Source organism: Bufo bufo, chromosome 2 (assembly GCF_905171765.1).
Source record: "Bufo bufo chromosome 2, aBufBuf1.1, whole genome shotgun sequence".
NCBI lineage: Eukaryota > Metazoa > Chordata > Amphibia > Anura > Bufonidae > Bufo > Bufo bufo.
Genome location: NC_053390.1, coordinates 767,106,625 through 767,120,725, shown reverse-complemented (window position 1 = coordinate 767,120,725; position 14,101 = coordinate 767,106,625). Strand labels below are relative to the sequence as shown.

The window sequence follows — 14,101 nt, the reverse complement described above, 5'->3', positions numbered from 1 at the left end:
ATCCGCGCGGAATACTCGCCCGTGTGAAAGGGGCCTAAGTGTTACCTTTCATAGTAATGCTGCCTATGATGTTAATGAGATAAATGCTGAGAAGTATTCTCTACAGAACAGGAAGTGTGGGCATATTAACTATTTGTAAGCAGGTGATTTGGAGCCCTGTATCAGAAAACAACTTCAACCACTATAAAGATACACTAATGAACGTACATGTCATAATGCCAGAAAGGGTGTATGAAGGCCTAGAAGTTGAGCCTGTCCCAAACGTAGTGGGACCCGGATCATTTGGACAGCTGACATCCACCTGCAGTGGCCGGGATCGGAGATAGTTCCAGTCCCATGCATTTAATCCCTTAGATGCTGCGGTCAATTGTGACCACGGCATCTGAGCATTTATTATTGACCAATCACAGGGGGCCAAGTTGTGAGGGCACCTGAGTTGTTATGGCACAAGTGAAGGTCCCCGGGCCTGCCATCTTACTTATCTATTACACCCTGCCTCTGCAAAAAAAAAAAATGGTATAAATGAAATTTATAAAAAAATCTAAAAAATATTGTATGCTAAAAATTCAAAATACCACATTTTACCATTCATTATGATAAAATTAGAAAAATTGCTATAATTGCTCGTACAAAATGATTGCCGCGGGTTTTGGCAATCAGCTCCCCATTGATCTAATATTGATGACATATCTTAGAAAATTCATGTTCCAAAATTCAAATGGCGCTCCTTTCCCTTCTTGTTTTAGTCAAACAGCAGTTTACAACCACATATTTTCATAAAATTTGTGCAATGTTTTTTCTCTGATTAACCCTTCTGAAAATTTTTGAGCTAGAATAACATATTATTAAAAAAAATAACCGTTTTTAATTTTCACGCCTCAGTTCTAATTTATTGTATTAAAAACACCTGGGTGCTAAAATGCTCATTATACCTCTAAACTAATTCCTTCAAAAGTCTGGTTTCCAAAATGTTTTTTTGGGGGTGTCTTTTATGTTTTGGCACATTAAGGCCTCTTTCACACGGGCGTTGCGGGTGCGTTGCGGGAAAAGATGCGGGTGCGTTGCGGGAACATGCGCAATTTTTCCCTGCGAACCTGGACGTCTTCATAGAAGTTCGGGTTTGGGTTAGGTGTTCTGTAGATTTTATTATTTTCTTTTATAACATGGTTATAAGGGAAAATAATAGCATTCTTAATACAGAATGCTTAGTAAAATAGGGATGGAGGGGTTAAAAAATAAAATAAAAATAATTTAACTCACCTCATCCACTTGTTTGCGCAGCCTGGCTTCTCTTCTTTCTTCTTCTTTGAGGAAAAGGACCTGTGGTGACATCACTGCACTCATCACATGGTCCATCACATGATCCATCACCATGGTGATGGATCATGTGATGGACCATGCGATGAGCGCAGTGACGTCACCACAGTTCCTTTTCCTCACAGATCATCAAAGAAGAAGACAGAAGAGAAGCCAGGCTGCGCGAACAAGTGGATGAGTTAAATTATTTTTTATTTATTTTTTAACCCCTCCATCCCTATTTTACTAAGCATTCTGTATTAAGAATGCTATTATTTTCCCTTATAAGGGAAAATAATAAAGATCGGGTCCCCATCCCGATTGTCTCCTAGCAACCGTGTGTGAAAATCGCACTGCATCCGCACTTGCTTGCGGATTCTTGCGATTTTCACGCAGCCCCATTCATTTCTATGGGACCTGCGTTGCATGAAAAGCGCACAAAATAGAGCATGCTGCGATTTTCACACCACCCACAAGTGATGCGTGAAAATCACCGCTCATGTGCACAGCTCCATAGAAATGAATAGGTCCGGATTCAGTGCGGGTGCAATGCGTTCACCTCACGCATTGCACCTGTGCGGAAATCTCTCCCGCGTGAAAGAGGCCTAAGGCCTTTGCAAACCTGAAATGGTACCTGAAAAAACATGCTAACAAATGGCTATTAAAAATCTGTAAGGTCCTCCTTAATTTTTGAGGCCTATGTTATATGGATATGTTATATAAATACGGAATATTTTAAAAAAGTTTATTTTTCTTTGTTAATACCTGCTGTATTCCAAATGTGAGATTCAAAATCAAATTCAGTAATACAAATTGAATTAACCTTACCATCTCAGTGCAAACTGCAAGGAATTTCCGACCGTTGCTGTCTTTAGCTTCTTTTGGTCTTTTAGCTCTTCTGTAAATAATTTGATTGCATTTTGCTGTAAAAACAAAATTACAAGAGACCGATATTTAGAAGACATAAAAAGCTTACAGTGGTTGCCTTAAGTTTAAAAAAAAAGGGTCTGCTTTTTCAGCACAGCACCATTCTTAACCCTTTTGCAAATCTGACGTGTCACTTTATGTACCAATAACTTTGGAATGCTTTTATTTATCTGAGCTATTCTGAGACTGTTTTCTCGTGACATCTCAGGTAAGTTTGGCTCAATAAATTTTACCTTTATATTATAAAAAATCCAAAATGTACAAAAAATTTGGAAACAATTTAATTTTCTAAATTTGAATATCTATGTATTAAGGGCAGATAGTGATACCTAATTAGATTAGGTTAGTTTTTTTTTTTACTTAAGATTTCCTATATGTCTATTTTACGTTGGCATCATTTTGAAAATTACATTTGATTTTTTAGGAGGTTAGAAGGCTTAGAATTTTAGAAAGAATTTTTTAAATTTTCTATAAAATTTTCAAAACCGACTTTTTCAAGGGCCAATTCAGTTCTGAAGTCACTTTGAGGTGAATAACATAATAGAAACCACCCATAAATGACCCCATTTTAGAAACTACACCCTTCAAATTACTCAAAACTGGTTTTATAAACCATGTTAACCCTTTAGGTGTTCCACAACAATTAAAGGAAAATGGAGGTGAAATTTACACTTTTCAGTTTTTGTGCAGATTTAAAATTTTAATAAATTTTTTCCTATAACACAAAGGGTTAACAGCAAAACGAACCTCAATATTTATTACCCTGATTCTGCAGTTTACAAAAACATCCCATTTATTTTTGTAAACAGCTGTATGGGTACATGGCAGGGTTCAGAAGAAAAAGAGCAACATATGGTTTTTGGAGAGCAGATTTTGCTGGAATGGTTTTTGGGTGTCGTGTCAACTACACCACTAAAAAAATATATTGAGGGGTTTAACCACTTAAGGACCACAGGTTTATACCCCCCTAAAGACCAGGCCCTTTTTTACAAATCGGCACTACACTACTTTCACCGTTTATTGCTCGGTCATGCAACTTACCACCCAAATGAATTTTACCTCCTTTTCTTCTCACTAATAGAGCTTTCATTTGGTGGTATTTCATTGCTGCTGACATTTTTACTTTTTTTGTTATTAATCGAAATTTAACGATTTTTTTGCAAAAAAATGACATTTTTCACTTTCAGTTGTAAAATTTTGCAAAAAAAACAAGATCCATATAGAAATTTTGCTCTAAATTTATAGTTCTACATGTCTTTGATAAAAAAAAAATGTTTGGGTAAAAAAAAAATGGTTTGGGTAAAAGTTATAGCGTTTACAAACTATGGTACAAAAATGTGAATTTCAGCTTTTTGAAGCAGCTCTGACTTTCTGAGCACCTGTCATGTTTCCTGAGGTTCTACAATGGCCAGACAGTACAAACACCCCACAAATGACCCCATTTCGGAAAGTACACACCCTAAGGTATTCGCTGATGGGCATAGTGAGTTCATAGAACTTTTTATTTTTTGTCACAAGTTAGCGGAAAATGATGATTTTATTTATTTTTATTTTTTTTCTTACAAAGTCTCATATTCCACTAACTTGTGACAAAAAATAAAAACTTCTATGAACTCACTATGCCCATCACGAAATACCTTGGGGTCTCTTCTTTCCAAAATGGGGTCACTTGTGGGGTAGTTATACTGCCCTGGCATTCTAGGGGCCCAAATGTGTGGTAAGGAGTTTGAAATCAAATTCTGTAAAAAATGACCAGTGAAATCCGAAAGGTGCTCTTTGGAATGTGGGCCCCTTTGCCCACCTAGGCTGCAAAAAAGTGTCACACATCTGGTATCTACGTACTCAGGAGAAGTTGAGGAATGTGTTTTGGGGTGTCATTTTACATATACCCATGCTGGGTGAGATAAATATCTTGGTCAAATGCCAACTTTGTATAAAAAAATGGGAAAAGTTGTCTTTTGCCAAGATATTTCTCTCACCCAGCATGGGTATATGTAAAAAGACACCCCAAAACACATTCCCCACCTTCTCCTGAGTACGGCAATACCAGATGTGTGACACTTTTTTGCAGCCTAGGTGGGCAAAGGGGCCCATATTCCAAAGAGCACCTTTCGGATTTCACAGGTCATTTTTTACAGAATTTGATTTCAAACTCCTTACCACACATTCGGGCCCCTAGAATGCCAGGGCAGTATAACTACCCCACAAGTGACCCCATTTTGGAAAGAAGACACCCCAAGGTATTCCGTGAGGGGCATGGCAAGTTCCTAGAATTTTTTATTTTTTGTCACAAGTTAGTGGAAAATGATGATTTTTTTTTTTTTTTTCATACAAAGTCTCATATTCCACTAACTTGTGACAAAAAATAAAAACTTCCATGAACTCACTATGCCCATCAGCGAATACCTTGGGGTCTCTTCTTTCCAAAATGGGGTCACTTGTGGGGTAGTTATACTGCCCTGGCATTCTAGGGGCCCGAATGTGTGGTAAGGAGTTTGAAATCAAATTCTGTAAAAAATGACCTGTGAAATCCGAAAGGTGCTCTTTGGAATATGGGCCCCTTTGCCCACCTAGGCTGCAAAAAAGTGTCACACATCTGGTATCTCTGTATTCAGGAGAAGTTGAGGAATGTGTTTTGGGGTGTCTTTTTACATATACCCATGCTGGGTGAGATAAATATCTTGGTCAAATGCCAACTTTGTATAAAAAAATGGGAAAAGTTGTCTTTTGCCAAGATATTTCTCTCACCCAGCAGGGGTATATGTAAAATGACACCCCAAAACACATTCCCCACCTTCTCCTGAGTACGGGGATACCAGATGTGTGACACTTTTTTGCAGCCTAGGTGGGCAAAGGGGCCCATATTCCAAAGAGCACCTTTCGGATTTCACAGGTCATTTTTTACAGAATTTGATTTCAAACTCCTTACCACACATTTGGGCCCCTAGAATGCCAGGGCAGTATAACTACCCCACAAGTGACCCCATTTTGGAAAGAAGAGACCCCAAGGTATTCGCTGATGGGCATAGTGAGTTCATGGAAGTTTTTATTTTTTGTCACAAGTTAGTGGAATATGAGACTTTGTATGAAAAAAAAAAAAAAAAAAAAAATCTGCATTTTCCACTAACTTGTGACAAAAAATAAAAAATTCTAGGAACTTGCCATGCCCCTCACGGAATACCTTGGGGTGTCTTCTTTCCAAAATGGGGTCACTTGTGGGGTAGTTATACTGCCCTGGCATTTTCCAGGGGCCCTAATGTGTGGTAAGTAGGTAAATGACCTGTGAAATCCTAAAGGTGCTCTTTGGAATATGGGCCCCTTTGCCCACCTAGGCTGCAAAAAAGTGTCACACATCTGGTATCGCCGTATTCAGGAGAAGTTGGGGAATGTGTTTTGGGGTGTCATTTTACATATACCCTTGCTGGGTGAGAGAAATATCTTGGCAAAAGACAACTTTTCCCATTTTTTTATACAAAGTTGGCATTTGACCAAGATATTTCTCTCACCCAGCATGGGTATATGTAAAATGACACCCCAAAACACATTCCCCAACTTCTCCTGAGTACGGCGATACCAGATGTGTGACACTTTATTGCAGCCTAGATGCGCAAAGGTGCCCAAATTCCTTTTAGGAGGGCATTTTTAGACATTTGGATACCAGACTTCTTCTCACGCTTTGGGGCCCCTAGAATGCCAGGGCAGTATAAATACCCCACATGTGACCCCATTTTGGAAAGAAGACACCCCAAGGTATTCAATGAGGGGCATGGCGAGTTCATAGAAATTTTTTTTTTTTTGGCACAAGTTAGCGGAAATTGATATTTTTAATTTTTTTCTCACAAAGTCTCCCGTTCCGCTAACTTGGGACAAAAATTTCAATCTTTCATGGACTCAATATGCCCCTCACGGAATACCTGGGGGTGTCTTCTTTCCGAAATGGGGTCACATGTGGGGTATTTATACTGCCCTGGCATTCTAGGGGCCCTAAAGCGTGAGAAGAAGTCTGGAATATAAATGTCTAAAAAATTTTACGCATTTGGTTTCCGTGAGGGGTATGGTGAGTTCATGTGAGATTTTATTTTTTGACACAAGTTAGTGGAATATGAGACTTTGTAAGAAAAAAATAATAATAATTCCGCTAACTTGGGCCAAAAAAATGTCTGAATGGAGCCTTACAGAGGGGTGATCAATGACAGGGGGGTGATCAATGACAGGGGGGTGATCAATGACAGGGGGGTGATCAATGACAGGGGGTGATCAATGACAGGGGGGTGATCAATGACAGGGGGAGTGATCAATGACAGGGGGGTGATCAATGACAGGGGGGTGATCAGGGAGTCTATATGGGGTGATAACCACAGTCATTGATCACGCCCCTGTAAGGCTTCATTCAGACGTCCGTATGCGTTTTGCGGATCCGATCCATCTATCAGTGGATCCGTAAAAATCATGCGGACGTCTGAATGGAGCTTTACAGGGGGGTAATCAATGACAGGGGGGTAATCAATGACAGGGGGGTGATCAGGGAGTCTATATGGGGTGATCACCACAGTCATTGATCACGCCCCTGTAAGGCTTCATTCAGACGTCCGGATGCGTTTTGCGGATCCGATCCATCTATCAGTGGATCCGTAAAAATCCTGCGGACATCTGAATGGAGCTTTACAGGGGGGTGATCAATGACAGGGGTGTAATCAATGACAGGGGGGTGATCAGGGAGTCTATATGGGGTGATAACCACAGTCATTGATCACGCCCCTGTAAGGCTTCATTCAGACGTCCGGATGCGTTTTGCGGATCCGATCCATCTATCAGTGCATCCGTAAAAATCATGCGGACATCTGAATGGAGCTTTACAGGGGGGTAATCAATGACAGGGGGGTGATCACCACAGTCATTGATCATGCCCCTGTAAGGCTTCATTCAGACGTCCGTATGCGTTTTGCGGATCCGATCCATCTATCAGTGCATCCGTAAAAATCATGCGGACATCTGAATGGAGCTTTACAGGGGGGTGATCAATGACAGGGGTGTAATCAATGACAGGGGGGTGATCAGGGAGTCTATATGGGGTGATCACCACAATCATTGATCATGCCCCTGTAAGGCTTCATTCAGACGTCCGGATGCGTTTTGCGGATCCGATCCATCTATCAGTGCATCCGTAAAAATCATGCGGACATCTGAATGGAGCTTTACAGGGGGGTGATCAATGACAGGGGGGTAATCAATGACAGGGGGGTGATCAGGGAGTCTATATGGGGTGATCACCACAGTCATTGATCACGCCCCTGTAAGGCTTCATTCAGACGTCCGGATGCGTTTTGCGGATCCGATCCATCTATCAGTGGATCCGTAAAAATCATGCGGACGTCTGAATGGAGCTTTACAGGGGGGTGATCAATGACAGGGGGGTGATCAATGACAGGGGGGTGATCAGGGAGTCTATATGGGGTGATCAGGGGTGATCAGGGGCTAATAAGGGGTTAATAAGTGACGGGGGGGGGGGTGTAGTGTAGTGTAGTGGTGCTTGGTGCTACTTTACTGAGCTACCTGTGTCCTCTGGTGGTCGATCCAAACAAAGGGGACCACCAGAGGACCAGGTAGCAGGTATATTAGACGCTGTTATCAAAACAGCGTCTAATATACCTGTTAGGGGTTAAAAAAAACACATCTCCAGCCTGCCAGCGAACGATCGCCGCTGGCAGGCTGGAGATCAACTCTCTTACCTTCCGTTCCTGTGAGCGCGCGCGCCTGTGTGCGCGCGTTCACAGGAAATCTCGGCTCACGCGAGATGACGCCTATTGGCGTTAGCGTAGCCTGGGGGAGCCGCCGCAATGACGCCTTTCGGCGTTAGCGTGGCGGCAAGCGGTTAATGACCACTTTGACCTCACAGGTGTTTCATAATATTTAGTAAGACTTGGCTGTGAAAATGAAAAATTATGTTTTTTTACGAGAAAGAGTCGCTTAAGCCCAAATTTTTCACTTTAACAAGGGATAACACGAGAAAATGCATCCCATAATTTGTTACCCATTTTCTCCTGAATATGACCGGTAAACTGCTGTTTGAGCAGACAGCAGAATTCAAAAGGAAAGGAGTGGCATCTGCATTTTCTAACATGGAATTTGTTGAAATAGATTTTAAGGGTCATAACTTTTAAAAAAAATTTTAACTGAGCTGTGTGGGGACTCATTTTTTGCTGGATCGGCTGTAGTTTTGAATATTACAATTTGGGAAAATTTTTGACTTTTGCCTTTTTTTAAGAGGTGAAGTGGGCTAATATTGCAATTCTGCCAGTGTTTTTTTTTTTTTTTTTTGTGGGGTTCTCCATGTGGTATATTTGATAATATAATTTTATTGTGGGTTGATATGGTTATGGCGATACCAAAATTATATTGTTTTATTCATGTTCTATCACTTTTATATCATAAAATCACTTTTTTTTTTTGCATCACCAAAATCTAAAACCCATAACTTTTTTATTTTTCCGTCAACATAGTTGTATGAGGGCTTATTTTTTGCAGGATGGGCTGTAGTTTTTATTGGCATAATTTTTGGGATGCATATGACTTTTTGATCACTATTTATTAAATTTTTTTTGGAGGTGAGGCAAAAAAACAGCAATTCAGCGATTGTTTTTTATTTTTATTTTTTAAAGCATTCACCATGCGGGATTAGTACCATGCTAGTTTTATAGATCAGGTCATTACGGATGCGGCAATACCAATTACTTGCATATTTTATTTTTTATTTTAAATTGGAAAAGGCAGTTTATTTTATTTTTAATGTCCTTTTTTTTACATTTTTTTTTTACCTTTTTTATTTTCACTTTATTTTTTATCAAGTCCCACTTGGATCTTGAAGATCCAGTGGGACTGATAGCTGTATTATACTTTGCAATGCTCTTGCATTGCAAAGTATAATACTATCAGTTATACTATCAGTTTTACACTTATAGATGGCAACACTGAACGCCTTTGCAAGGTTATTCAGTTGCCATGACGACCATCAATTTGTTGCCCTCGCAGCAGGGCAGCCTGATGGTTGAGAGATGGAGCCACTTCCCTCTGTTAAATCCATGGATGCTGCTGACAGCGGTATCTAAGGGGTTACAGCAGAGTGTCAGCATACAGGAACAGAGCCATCGCCATCAGAAACAGTAAGGGGACGCACCAGGGGACACAGATGAGGGCAGAGTACATGGATGGGGGAGACGGCACAGTTGGAGCCACGGCCGGCATGAACAGAGCACAGCCGGCAAAAATAGAGGCAGGACGCACAGATGGGGGGCACAGATCGCAGCAGGGGGCACAGATTGGGGCACAAATTGATGGCATGGAGCAGATAGTGTCTGATTTCAGGATTTCAGTTTTGCTCAAGTCTGCCTTAGAGTACTTTATGCCACATTTATCAAATATCTCATGTTACCTGATAAATTTGTCCTATTCTAAAACACATTTGTCTACTCTAGAGAAGCTACTCCAGTTTTCCTACTCCAGCCTCCTCCTGGAGTGAGACTGCGACTTTTGTTTAAAAAAGTCTCAATGATAAATCTGGAGTGAAGCTCATTAACATAGCTAACCACATCCATTTTTCCACCCACATTACAAAACTGGAGTGAGTGGTGTAAAAATGCAAAAAGTCGCAAAATTTTGCCAAGCGAGTGCAAAAAAGTTGCAAAAGCCCTATTTCTGTGACTTTTTGACACTAGAATTCTATAAATCAGGGCTATAGTGTTTTTGTCTGCTAAGTTTATTGATTAAGATATACGGTATATAATGTCTGTGTGTATTTTGTATGTATGTTATATTGATCAACAATAAAACTCGCATACTGTACAAAGTTCTTCAAAAGGCACAATTCTCATTTGGCATATTTAAGACTGTAATAAAATAAAATCTGTGCCTACTTTGAACAGGCATATATAGGTGTAACCATTTGTGCCATTTTCTGGCGTTTTATTAATAAAACAGTCTAAAACTTGAAGGCCACGTCCCTCCTGATAGATTGGTGTAAAAAGGTTAAATTCTTTGTAGCTTTTTAAAGGGGCTTTCTAGGATTTTGATACTGATCACTAGTGTTGAGCGAATCCAAACCAAGCGAATTGACTTTGATCTGAATTTCAGGAAAAATAAAATTTGTTGCGAAGCTGAATTTCCTCGTGCTTCGTGATAACAAATCTATTTTTCCTGAAATGGCGGTAAAAAAATCCCAAAACATACTCAGCTTATCCATTTGCTCACTGGAGGCCGTCGCGGCCATCTTGACTGAAGAAACCGCGATAAATCTTGTGCGGAGTGACATGTGGCATCACCACATCAGCGCACTTGCCAGAAATGGTGACATCATCGGTGATGATGTCTCCATGCCCGGCCAGCGTGATGACGTCATCACGTCACAGCACGGGATTTCATGCGTTTCATCAATCAAGATGGCCGCAAAGTCCGTGAGCAAATGGGTAAGGTGAGTATGTATTATTTTTTAACTCTGATTAACCCCTGAAAGGCCTCCAATTTAACATCAGATGCCACGATGAACGCGGAATACGATTCGTGACAAAATAATTCATAACAATTCGAATTTCTTTGTGAAATTCAGTGAAGTGGCCAAATCAAAATTTTCATAACTTAGGGACCGGCTGGCAACGGCTGTGCTTGGTATCGCAGATCAGCCCCATTGAAGTGAAAAGAGCACCGGTGCCTTCTCAAACAACTGATCGGTGGGGGTCCTGGGTGTCAGACCCCCACCGATCAGATAGATACTGATGACCTGTCCTGAGGATAGGTGATCAGTATACAAATCTCAGAAAACCCCTTTAATGAAAAAAAATAATAATGCTGTAAATCTGTTGATAATTCCCCCCAAAGAATTTAATTTTGAACTAAAAAATTCACACACTTCTATATTACACTCACAGACAGCGGTGGAAATTCCGAGAGCCCGCATTGCATTTTTTTTTCATAATAATCTTTACTTTATTTAATAGAAATATCCAACTGCACAAATAAAAACTTTTACAGATCAATTACATCCCTGAACCCCAACCTTGCCACCCAGTAGCTCCAGACAAGACAGAAGGGGAAAAAACACAAATATGAAGACCTTTAACTGTCATTCTCAGATCTTATAAACTTTCCACAGTTGATTTGTAGTAGTTAGAAATGATAAAAAAATTTAAAAATTCGATTCGGCCGGTTCAGCGAATTTTTCAAAACAATTCGGTTCGATCTGAATTTATTTGCGGCGAATCGCGTTAAAAATGCCTATTACCTGGCTACAGAGAGCCTTTATAGTGGTGTAAAACACTGTGACTTGCAGTAACACGTATAGGGAGTCTGCTGTGGTAGTAAAATGTCACAGCCAGACAGCTGAGAAGCTCTGACAGGAGCTTTCCAGATCCTCCTCCTTGAATTTCTTTGTTTTGGTTTAGTTCCTCATCTCGTTAGTCTATCTCAGCTGTCATGCAGTTGGACTGATTGCTGCCCTTTAAGTTCCTCCCCATAATGCAGTAGTGTGCAGCTTATACAACTTCCTGGAGTGTGTGTGCATGCTGTTTCTATTTCCCAGTCCTCTGCAAGATAAGTCTTGTTCCTTTATTTGTTATTTTCTGTCTGCTGGATTTTAGGAGACCCTGACTCCCTCCGTGTCTAGTGTAGGGAGCCGGTGGTCGTGTCCCCTCACTATTGTAGGGTATTCAGGTATTAGATAGCCGAGGTACGTGGATATGCGCCCATCCACCTTTGGGGTGTTCGCATAGGCTGAGCAGTGAGGGAAAGTTGCAGGTCTTATGCAGGGGTCTCCCTTTTGTTCCTTAGTTGTGGATCCAGTGAGTCATTGATTGTATTACATTGTCTTGTTTCCTGTACACCATCCGTGACATTATAAGCCGCCAAAACCGTCTCAAGCATGGATCCGGTTTCACTTTTGGCTGAACGCCTCCAGGGCCTTTCATTGGAGGTAGCTGATCTCCGTAGGATTTTTTCGCAGTTTCAAGTGACCGGTTCAGCTTGCGTTCATGGAGTTTGTGCTGAGCCTAAGATCTCGCTCCTGGATACTTTCTCTGGGGGTAGTGAGAATTTTGTGCGTTTTAGAGAGGCTTGCAAACTCCATTTTCGCCTTCTTCCCCCCCATTCCTCTGGTGATGAAGAACGGAGGGTGGGGATCATTGTATCGCTGCTCAGGGGTAACGCTCAGTCCTGGGCCTTTTCGCTACCGGAGGGGGCACGGCCCCTCTGCTCAGTGGATGAATTCTTTTTAGCCCTGGGTCAGATATATGATGATCCGGATCGTATTGCTCTGGCTGAGTCTAGACTACGTCTGTTATGCCAGGGTAAACAATCCGCAGAGATATACTGCTCAGAATTTCGGAGATGGGCAGCTGATACTGGTTGGAATGATACTGCACTCCGAAGTCAATTTTGCCAGGGTCTTTCAGAGGGATTGAAAGATGTATTTGCCTTTCATGAGAGGCCAATCTCCCTGGACTCTGCTATGTCTCAGGCCGTTCGTATTGACAGGCGTCTTAGTGAGAGAGGAGAGATCTCTCCTTCCTGTCATACTCAGTCCCGGGACAGTGCAGCGGTCTCATTCTGTGCGCAGGGGTCTCAGTCGCTGTCAGCCCCTTCTGAGCAGGAGCCCATGCAGCTAGGGTTGATTGCCTCAGACAATAGAAGATTCAGCCCGCATGGGAGGGTTTGTTTTTGTTGTGGAGGTATAAATCATTTGGCAAATGATTGTCCCTCTAGGAGATTCAGGCAGTTTTCTGGGAGTAATAAAGAGACAAAAAGGAAAAAATCTTTTAAAAATGTTCCGTCTGTTACTATTGGCAGGGTTGAGGCGGAAATTGAAGGTTTTCCGTTAGCTTGTAGTTCCCGTTTTGTCCTGCCTGCTAGGGTGGCGCTAGAGAGCAAGAGCATTTTTTGTGAGATTTTTGTGGATAGTGGAGCAGCTGTCAATCTCATTGATAATCAATTTGCAATAACTCATGGTTTCCAGGTATGCACTTTGGGAAAGGATATTCCTGTTTTTGCTATTGATTCCGCTCCACTTTCTCAGAAATCATTAAAGGGCATAGTTCACAATATCCGTTTAATTGTGAGTGATGCTCATGTGGAGGATGTGTCATGTTTCGTCCTTAGCGGTTTGCCTACTCCTCTAGTGTTGGGACTACCCTGGCTCACTAAACATAACCCCACCATTGATTGGCAAGCGAGGCAAATAAATGGTTGGAGTGACTTTTGCAGAGAGAATTGCCTCATAACATCTGTTTCTGAGGTTTCTACTAAGACTGTACCACCTTTCCTCTCTGAATTTTTGGATGTCTTCTCTGAGAGTGGAGTTCAGGATTTGCCTCCGCACAGGGAGTATGATTGCCCTATTAATCTCATCCCAGGCGCCAAGCTGCCTAAATCTCGTTTATACAATCTCTCCCAACCTGAGAGGGTCGCTATGCGTGCTTATATCTCTGAGAGTCTGAGAAAAGGACACATACGACCCTCGAAGTCACCTGTTGCCGCTGGTTTTTTCTTTGTTAAGAAAAAAGATGGTTCTTTAAGACCTTGTCTGGATTTCAGGGAGCTGAACAGTATCACTATTCGTGATCCTTATCCGCTTCCTCTGATCCCGGACCTGTTTAACCAGGTTGTTGGGGCTAAAGTCTTTTCCAAATTAGACCTAAGAGGGGCATACAACCTGGGTAGGGTCAGAGAAGGAGACGAATGGAAGACGGCTTTCAATACCCCTGAGGGCCATTTTGAGAATTTGGTTATGCCTTTTGGTTTGATGAATGCCCCAGCCGTTTTTTAGCATTTCGTGAACAGCATTTTTTATCATTTAATGGGAAAATTTGTATTAGTGTATTTGGATGACATTTTGATT

The 14,101-nt window shown here is 41.4% G+C and overlaps 1 protein-coding gene across 2 annotated transcripts in view; it reads right to left on the bottom strand.

Annotated features, from left to right (window-relative positions):
* Positions 1-14,101, bottom strand: part of LOC120990318 — a 133,078-nt gene that overhangs the window by 44,602 nt on the left and 74,375 nt on the right. For both annotated transcript variants that reach the window (XM_040419050.1, XM_040419052.1), the window contains exon 10: positions 2,125-2,219. In XM_040419050.1, the coding sequence (XP_040274984.1) occupies positions 2,125-2,219 (95 nt within the window). The remainder of the gene's footprint in view (positions 1-2,124; positions 2,220-14,101) is intronic.